Below are 10225 nucleotides of genomic sequence, written 5' to 3'. Positions count from 1 at the left end.
ATTGAGGGATCAGTCAATCATCAAGCTGACTCAAGTCAGATTTATACCTCAGATCAAGAGAAATTTGGTGTCTCTGGGTGTTCTGCAGTCTAAAGGCTATGGATTCAAGTCTGAAAATGATCATATGCAGATTTATAAAAGCTCCAGAGTTGTTACGAGTGCTATCAAGAAAAGAAGTCTTTACTACTTGGAGGCACAAGTGATCACAGGCAGCTCTGATGTTACTGAATCAGTGGTCTCTGATATGAAAAATTGGCATGTGAAGCTGGGACATCTAGGTCAGAAAGGGCTGATGCAGCTGGTTAAGAAGGGAGTCATTCAGGCTCAGGAGAGTGGAAGCATCAAGAATTGTCAGCAATGTGCATTGGGGAAAAGCACTAAGCAACCTTTTCCAAAAGCTAAGCATACCTCCACATCAATTCTGGAGTATGCCCACAGTGATATATGGGGTCCATCTCAGCCACCTACAATGAATGGAGGTAAATATTTTATCACCATAATAGATGATTTTTCCAGAAAATTATGGTTTAAGATCTTGAAGGAAAAATCAGAAGCTTTTAAGTTCTTTAAGGAGTGGCACACCATGGTTGAGAGGGAAAAAGGGGCATTAAAAGGTGGAGATTGTAGGATGCGGCCGAGACATGCATGAGCATGGAGTGAGCATTTGGCTCGTTCATTGGTTCATTGGTTGATGGTGCATGATAGTGAGTTGCATGGGATCAAGACTTGAGAGAGGAGGAGACAGTTGGTAACTAACTTGAGCTCTCTACAAGTGTGATATAAAAGGCAGTTGCCTCATTGTAACTAACTACGAGAAACAGAGAGTGTGAGTAGAGAAGGAAGAAAAGGACAAGCTGTGAGTTCACCATTGTAGAGTGCAGTAGCTCGAGAGAGTTTTCATCTTCTTGTTTCCATTTCTGTGTAATCCACCGAAAGAGTGAAGTAATAAACATCTCATCCCTTCCGTGGACGTAGGCAAATTGCCGAACCACGTAAACCGCGTGTGTTATTTCTAGTTTCTTGTTTCGTTCTTATCAATCTTCGATCAAATCTCAACAATTTCACTATGGAACAGTCTTTAAAATTTATGTTTATGTTGAGAAAAAGTATTTTATTGAATCTTATTAAAATATTTAAATTGTCGATATAGTCAATAATGAATTTGTTGATTCCATCTAATTAAAAAATGAAATAACTAAATTAATACTCCCCCAGTTCCACAGTAATGGAGTCATTTTGCTTTATACGTTCCATAGTAATGGAGTCATTTTCCTTTTTAGCAAAAGTAACACATTTTTCCACACCTACTTTACCCTCTCTTACTTTTTTTCTCTCTTCATCTCTCTACCTTTTTAATTTTCTACTTTATTCTCCATTTACTTAACTCACATAACACACTTTTTCTTAATCTCCGTGCCGAAGAGAAACGCTTCCATTACTATGGAACGAAGGGAGTAATTGTTAGTTAAATCAAATAAAAAGTGTATTATCCAGGTTTTTATCGACGGTGTCACGTAGAAATCAGAAGTTGCGGAAGAACAAAATACTAAAACGCAAGATCTGAGTGTAAAATTTTTCAAAGATGAAAACGACCAAACCAGGTAAAAAACAACACCGTAGAAACAACCCAAAGTCGTATAATATAAACATCAAGTTCTATTGTTCAAGAGCAAGAATCCGAAACGAAGTTGAACCCAACCTAACTTATTGATAATCGTCGACTAAGACCATTATTCATCAACAAGATGTTAGAGTTGGTATACTGTAAAAGCTTGTCATTTGGGTCTTGTAGACTCTGAATCCTGACTATGAGGCGACGACAGAGAGAGGGGAAATTGGATCTTAATAACTTCGATGAACTCAGGTTTGATACTTATATGAGTTTGGGTCTTTATAAACAGAAGACGAAGAGAATTAACGTAGATGCAATTAAACCAAAGCAATTTAATGTAAAGCAACAAGTTCTTCTTTACAACTCCTGTCTAAAGCTTTTTCCTTGTAAGCTTAGAACGAGATGGTGGAGACCTCTTGTGGTACAAAAGATATATCCATATGGAGTTGATGAAGATCATATGGATAATCATGTGCATCATGTTCGGATTGTTATTGTATCGTGTCAACAATTATATCATGTTCTTCATGCGTTATGTCATGTGTAGATTCTGTTTGATTTGAGGTTGTAGGTTGGGTGGTTTCGTGTGGAGAATTTTCTTAAAATGTCGAATTCGAGTTAGGTCTTATCGTATTTGGTTCTTATCAGGTTGACCTGATAACAACCCTAATAACAACCCAACCTACATGACTTTCCACCCTTAACAATGACAATGTTCCATTTGGTTTATGTTGTTTATCATTGACTTTAACCGTTTTTCCTAAATGGCTCGTTACATAAAAGTAGAATAAAAACAATTAATGTGAATAAAGTTAAATGCTTAAGATGACACATTTCTTAGTAGACGCAGAATTTTAGGAGTTGTTGATTAATATATTTAATTGAAGATAGAAAATGTAGGTGTAAATATTATATAAAGAGACAAAGATGATTGAATATTTAATTAGGTAAAGAAAAAGTAGTTTCGTGCAGTCATTGAAGAATGGAGAGATAAAGTTTCTACAAATAGAAATGAATTATTTTATTTGGGATAAACTAAAAATGAAAGTGTCATCTTAAATTTGACGGAGAGAATAGAATTTAAGTTTGTATGTTAATATGATTTTAGTGTTTTGATCATCGATTAATTATTTATTATCTCCAGTTAAACATCGATCGAACTAAAAGTAAACTAATGTTAAATATACTGTTTAGATAAACACTCCCTCCGTCTATTATACATATACACATTTTGAGTTCACACGTGTTTTAAGAAATCATTTAGTTTTTGTTAAAAATTAGTGAGAAGTGGGTTGTGAATTCTACTTTCAAATATATAATTTTATAATAGAATGTGAGAAGATAAATATAATGGAGTACAGGTCCATTACAATAAATGGAATAATGTAAAAGTGTTTTTAAATGAAGAATGTACAAAAATAGCAAAACATATTAGGTTTTGACGGGTGAAGGTAGCTGTTATTTGATAGTAATTGTAGGAAATCAGGTTGTTAAAGAGAACATCACTACTAGTATTGATTTCCAATACTCTCTTCATCTCAACTTAGTTAGAAACTTGGAATGTTATTTTAGTACGAAAATTAAGAAATTGTGTTAAATGCAATAAATGATGATAAAATTAAACCTGAGCGAAAATAAAGTATGAAAGATAAAAGAGAGTAAAATATATAGAAGGGAAAAGGAATACGACTCAATTAAGTTGGGACATCCTGGAAAGAACATATGACTCAACTAAGTTGGGACTTCCTAAAATGGAATACAACTCAACTAAGTTGGGACGGATGGCGATCGTTTATTACAGAAAACATGTGGGTATGACAACGCAGAAGACAAAAATAAATAACATGTGAACATAAACAAGTCATGCATAATGTATAGGACTCATCCTTGGCTTGAGGCAGACTTGAATTGGAGAAAAAATCATGTTTGTAGTACCAAAACCAGCAGCCATATCAATGGGTTCACCAGAAGACGTGTCCACATCAAATCCCTGCAGAAAGCTCGCGAGGGCGAGCTCCGCAAAGCGTCGAGCAGAAGACACGGCCGGGCAGACCCTCCGGCCGCCACCGAATGGAAGCAACTCGAAGTGTAGGCCTTGAAAATCGATATCCTTGTGGCTTGTGAGAAACCTCTCCGGCCTAAACTCGAGAGGATCGGCCCAAACACGAGGATCGCGTTGGATTTTCCAGTTGTTTATGAAGAGGCGTGTGCCTGCTGGTATGTGGTAGCCAGCCACCAGGCAATCCACCCCGGCCTCTCGAGGGATGACTGGTACGGGTGGCTGCAGCCGCGTTGTTTCCTTGATCACGGCTCGGATGTAGGCTAGGTTTTCGAGGTCTGATTCGTTTACTAGTCTCTCTCGGCCAACGTGAATGTCTAGTTCCTCTTGGGCCTTTTTGAGGGTGTGGCGATTGTTGAGAAGTAGGGTTAGTGCCCATGTAAGAACTGCGGCAGTGGTTTCACTTCCTCCTACTATCATTGTCTGCATATATAATGGAATATGAATGTTAAGATATACTGGAATAGGAGATTCACTTATCCAAAATGAAAAACATGTACTCCCTCCTTTCAATTATAAGTGATCTACTTTCCATTTTGCATTTTCCACAATAAGTGATTGATTTCCTTATATGACAAAAACAACGCCTTTATTTTCTCTTACTTTAATTTATTCATTCTCTCTTACTTTATTTTCTTTCTTACTATATTCCATCTTTATCGCTCTTATTTTTCATCTCTCATACTTTATTCTCTTTGCTTAACTCAATAAATATGATTTTCTTAAATTTCGTGCCCAAAGGACACTCCTCACTTAGAGTGGGACATTGGGAGTACTAATGAGATATTATTTTGTAAATTGATGGATCATAACAAAAATACTAACAAATTACTTAATTATAAGGATGCAAAGAGAGAATTGGAATTTATATATAAGTCATCTGTCTGCTAATCATATCACTAATTGATTTTAAATGGAACTACATGAACCTCCGTCATTTTATCAAGGTGGATCGTTATTTGAAACTTTATATATGTTCAATTTTCACTTAATATTAGTCCCTTCATCCCACCTTAGTTGGTACTCCCTCCGTCCCAAGGTATTAGACCAACTTTCCTTTTTGGGATGTCCCAACATATTAGACTCATTTCCTTTTTTAGCAAAAAACATCTATCTTATTTTATTCTCCACCTACTTTTTTCTCTTTTCTCTCCCCTACTTTTTCCCTCTCTCATACTTTACTCTCTCCACTTTAACTATTTAAATATCAATTCCTTAAATCATGTGCCCAAAAGAAGTGAGTCTAATACTCCGGGACGGAGGGAGTACATTTATAGAGATTAAGTAGGAAATAAAATGAAGTATGTAGAGAAAAAAGAGAATAAAGTAGCAAAGAGAATAAAAGTTTCACCAGAAAAAGAAACGACTCAAATATCATGAAACACGGAGGAAGTAGTTTATAGTGTATCAAGTACGTACCAGACACATAGCTTTGTTAATGGTATCTGCATCATAGTGAGGGAACTCCTGAGTAGCAGTGTGTGCAGCATCCAACATCTCGTTCATGAAATCATCATCTTCCCTTGCTCCATTCCATGTATCCTTATGTTCCTGAAGCCATCCCTGCAGCATGGTATCAAATTCCTTCCCTGTATCAATGAAAGCCCTCTCCATCTTCCCGAATCTGTCCATCCACCCAAGACAAGGAACAGCATCGGATATGGTGTGAACAGTCATCATCTTGAAGAAATCCCTGACGCTCCGCCTCCACCTCTCCCTCTCCTCCTCCCCCATCCTCGCCTCCACGTCCCCCGCAACTGTCCTCACCATCATGCTCAACGTCAGGTCTCCCAGCACCCTCTTCATATCCACATTCGGCATCGAATTGTAGCACTGCTTGTTCATCGCTCTCACTTGAACCTCCCGCGACCAGGCCAGGGCCGCCACCTTCCGGTTGGAGAGGAGCCTCAGCACCGCGATCTTCCGCATCTCGCGCCAGTAGGCGCCGTAGTTGCTGAAGCCGAACATGGCGAAGTTGTAGCCCATGAGGCTCATTGCGGCGGTCCTTTGCCTGTTTGCAGGGACGAAACCAGAAATTTATATGGAGATGGGCAAAAATATACATAAGCTAAATTTAAGAGTTTTAAGAGAGGCCATTAGTGATAAATAAAGTAAGAGAGATGAAAAAGATCGTATTGTTTCCATTGTAGGAAAACGTTTCATTTTTAATGGGAATGAGAGAGTATAATTTATGCATGATGAAATTTGAGGAGGGGCACTTGCCCATGCTAGCTATAAGCTAGCTCCGTCCCTGCCTGTTCGAGAAGGCTACGTCGTTCGTCTTCAAGCACTCCTCTGCCATCTCGTGGCTGTTCACGATCAAGCCGCGGCGTGTGCCTAGCTGCACGGTGAATATCGGGCCGTTTTGATCGGCCATTTTGGACAGGGTTAGGTGAAGCGGCTCCGGCCCCCTTATAAGAAAGAGATGTCCGATTATGGGCCATCCGCCGCCGGCATGTGGTGCTACTTTTTGCTTCTTTCCATATTTTGATGGATAAAATGAGTAGAAACTAGAAATTATTATCACTATAGTAGTAGCTACCACAACAAACCATTGGGGTAGTAAGAGTAATTCCATCGAAAATTTTGTTTATTCCTGAGCTATCATGCAACTGTATAAATAGTTAAAAGATGTGTTTCGCACTTAATGTCCCACATAGTTGTGAAAGCAACTTAAATGAACTATCTCTCCTACTCTTTTCACCCCCCATTAATTAGCAACAATTTTCTTTTTCTCAGTCTATAATTAATAGACTCCCTTACTGTTTACTACTTTAATTAATTTACTTTAATTAATTGACTTCGCATTTCACTAACTTATTTCAACACATTTTATTAAAAAAATAATATATAAAAGAGATTCCACTGACTTTTTCCATCCACTTATTACAATATCTCTTAAAATCTGTATCAAGTCAACCGGTACCAATTAATGCGGACCGAGGATTGATCTACGTATTGGTAATTGGAATCCGTCAATGACTCAATGACCCATATTAGCTGTGAAAGCAAATGGTGTAATTTTATAGCAAAATTATCTATTTCTCTTAAAAAGACTGATCTTTTGATGAGTTCTACTATTTACTCAGTAAAAAGAAGCTTTTATGGATAACAATATTGCATAACCTACTAGGTTAACTAAAATCTAGAATAAATCTTTTTGGGATTATGCTGTCTTTTTCGTATGGATTTGTTTATACAATCCAATCTAAGGTGTTTTATACGTAAATATTGATAACGCCAATCTCGTCATTTATCTCGTCCACATAAACTATGTCCATAACATTTCACGCTTCACTTGTATCTTTATAATTTTAGTAGTTTTTGTACGTCAACCAATTTCGTGTAACAATAAAAAAAAACATCAATTAGTGGTACTAGTGGTAAAATACATTATACTATCCTCATTAGTTGTCTTATTTTATTTTATTTTTGTCTGGTTTCTATTAATTATCATAATTACTATAAATCTAGTACTCCATCTGTCCAACTAGATGTAACGCCCCACTTTTTCAAACCCTAATTTTCGGGTTATAAAATTTTTGCATTAAATGCCTTAAATGCTATGATATGTGGATTATTTGATGAGTAATTAATTGCATAGTGTCTTTGTGACCTAATTGCGTATGAGAATTTAGATTGAGTTGAATAGTCAACTTATTGAAATGTTGACGTGGCTATTGAATAGTCAAAGATGGGAAAAATATGACATGGCCGTTGAAAGGTCAATGCGTTGAGAAAAAGAAGAGGAAGTTAAGAAATGATTGATTGGGTGTGAATATTTGATGCGGAGAAATATAATTGTGGTGGATTATTTTTCCTAAGGGATGAGTGAGGATTAAATAGGAGCACTATTTAATCATGTGGAACTATTCGATCCCTCCTATTTTATTTGGAGAAGAAATCCTATTTTTTCTTGGATTTAATTATTGCTTGGGATAGTTATCCGAATTAAATCCAAAGTCCGAATATTCCTTATTTGTTGATGAAATTTTCGAAAACTCCACCTTTGTTTTTCCATGAGATTTTCGAAAATCTCATATATTGTGGGAGAAGGGATTATTTATTTATTGATCTCTTATTTATTCTATTCCATGAATAAATATAAATATGCTAATATATCCTAGCATATCTTGCCAAATCTAGGAAGATATTGCCATATCCTAATTGAATTAGGATTTGAAATCTAAATCCCTTTTGAGAATGAAAAAGTCACGCCACTTTCCTTTTAAATTGGGAAGACTTTAATTATTTAATTCTTGCTCCGTGATATATTATTCTACTCCGTGAAATATTTGAAATAAATCATATGCTAATAAAATAGCCAAGAATTTCGAATTCCCCTTATTTCTCCCCTACTTCACGCCAAGTTCTACTATCAAATCTCTCCATATCTTCTAAAATCTTTAATTTATTTAATTAAAGATATTATATCCTACACTCTATAAATAAGAGAGAGACCCTAACCCTAGAGATCAAAAACCGGCGCCCCCACTCTCCATTATTTTCGAAACCTCTCTCCACACTCTCTCTAAAATTTCTTCAAGTTTTCTTCAAGATTTCTTCATCAATTGAGAAGAATTCAAGTTGAAGTTCAAGAGTTTATTGAAGAATCAAGGCTATAACTTGTTTCTACCGATCGTTCTTTTGGAAAAGGTATTTTAATTTTTGATCTTCTCTTCTTCTACCGATCAATCGGTGTTCTTGAGTCCACATGCATTTAGATTGAGCGAAGGGGAAATAAATTGATGAATTTTGGGATTCATGGATGTGTGAGTGTGTGTGTGCGTGATCGTGTGTGTGTGTGTGTGCACGCCTCGGTCGGCATGCACATGTGTGGTGTGCGTGTGCGTGTGTTGTGTGTGTAGAACACTCATGCGTAACACGATTTAATGGTGAATTTGGAGTTGTTATTTGAATAAAAATGATATGCTAATCATACCTTGATTTTGGATGATGATATTAAAGATTTATCGATGGGAAAAAGGGAAACATGGGAACATGCATGATTTTGAAATCAATGATTGAAACTGATTTGTGATACGCCTAATTTAAAGGTGATACTTCACGCTCTCAGCGTGATAAACGAGGAGAAGAGAATACTATCGAGCTAAGCCGACGAGGTGGGCTTTCTTTTAAAATAAGGACATTGTCCTAAACTGATATTGATGAGAATGAGATATGTGTTATCATGCCTTGATTTGTTTTGTCGTGCCTATCCCTCGTGGCTATGCCACTATTGATTTAATCGAATTCGGATCCTTGTAGAGCCGCAAACTCTACTTGGGTTAGTGTACACCAATGTTAGACCGAGTGTCAGCGTACGGGTTGGCCGGTCTAGTGACCTGGATTGCGGCCGCATTCCTTGTCATGTAGAATGAGGATATGGTAAACGTCGATGTGAAAAATGGTTGCGCGACCGTGATATTTGAGAAAGAATATATTTTGGTGCCTCGGGTCTTTCTAAAGTTAAAATCCCGATGGACACTTGAAAGTGGCATGATAACTATAATTGTGATAAAACTGTTTTCGGCACGAGTCCACTGAGTATGTTTATAGTACTCAGCCCTGCATGTGTTTTCCCTATGTGCAGGTTGAGCGGTGACGAGCGGGCGGCGGTGTTGAGTAGGAAATAATAAGATGATCTGTTGGTACTTAAAGTGTCGTTGTGTCTCCATACATAGCCTCACTTCTCTCTTGATCGCTTCCGCTATTTTATGAAAAATTGTTATCTTTTGGTTGGGATGAAACAGTTGGAATTATTTTGGAAACTCTGATGAGCATTTATTGCGATAACCTTTTGTTGGATTTCTTTGCTAAAGCATTATTCTTCTCCTATTTAATTGTTCATTAAATGCTTTGGTTAAATCCCTTTTTAAATGGAACCCTAGCCTATGATATTTGATGCATTTAAGTCTGCCTAGTTAACGCTCGCCGCATTTATTATACCCTAGATGGGCGGGTCGTTACAGTTGGTATCAGAGCGATCGTTCTTTCCGCTCTGGACCCAAGAGTCTTGTTGAATTAGAAATCTGAAATTTGTGTAAATTGATTAATTGATAATCGTCGAAGGCTCAACACCGCAACTCGTCTCCGCTCAACCACGATGAATGAGGTAACAAGTATCTCTTGAATATTGATTTGAATTATGAAATATTGGAAGTTGAAGCGAATGGAAGTTGTTGTGATATTTGAAAATTTGCGATGGAGTATAAAATGATGATTATGCATGCATGCGAAATTGCAAAATGTGATTTATGCACAACAAATGATAAATGTTGTTATGCAAGTGATTATATGTTGAGACCATTATGAGTTGAACGAATAAAACTCTATGAAATTCTATATGAATTGTGATTTTCGTGATATGTGATGAACGACATCTATGAGAATGAACTTGAGCATGCTGCTATACATAGTTGTAAGTCGTGCCGTGAATGAAAATTTTGTGATGATATCGAACTTGGAGGCATCAAACGCCGAATGCGAGGCGATCGACTTATGAGAACGAATTGCGAAGCGTTGAAACGCGAAAATATATATATATATATATA

The 10225-nt window shown here is 36.9% G+C and overlaps 1 protein-coding gene across 1 annotated transcript; it reads right to left on the bottom strand.

Annotated features, from left to right (window-relative positions):
• Positions 1–3278: 3278 nt before the first annotated feature.
• Positions 3279–6249, bottom strand: LOC125196921 (cytochrome P450 CYP82D47-like). Its single transcript, XM_048095589.1, has 3 exons — positions 5927–6249; positions 5091–5682; positions 3279–4094 (listed from the first exon to the last, which is right to left on the bottom strand). Exons 1-3 carry the CDS (start codon positions 6247–6249, stop codon positions 3474–3476), a joined length of 1536 nt encoding a protein of 511 aa, XP_047951546.1. The 3' UTR covers positions 3279–3473.
• Between the last annotated feature and the right edge of the window lie 3976 nt (positions 6250–10225).

The sequence above is a fragment of the Salvia hispanica genome, chromosome 1 (assembly GCF_023119035.1).
Source record: "Salvia hispanica cultivar TCC Black 2014 chromosome 1, UniMelb_Shisp_WGS_1.0, whole genome shotgun sequence".
NCBI classification, from domain to species: domain Eukaryota; kingdom Viridiplantae; phylum Streptophyta; class Magnoliopsida; order Lamiales; family Lamiaceae; genus Salvia; species Salvia hispanica.
Note: the sequence above shows the minus strand (reverse complement) of the source record. Positions and strands in the feature narration are given on the sequence as shown.

Coding starts and splice junctions, on each gene's coding strand:
- LOC125196921 (XM_048095589.1), bottom strand. CDS start 6,249: ATGGAATTACTCTTACTACCCCAATGGTTTGTTGTGGTAGCTACTACT. Junction 5,683..5,926: donor GACGTAGCCTTCTCGAACAG/GCAGGGACGGAG, acceptor CCCTGCAAACAG/GCAAAGGACCGCCGCAATGA. Junction 4,095..5,090: donor TTAACAAAGCTATGTGTCTG/GTACGTACTTGA, acceptor TTATATATGCAG/ACAATGATAGTAGGAGGAAG.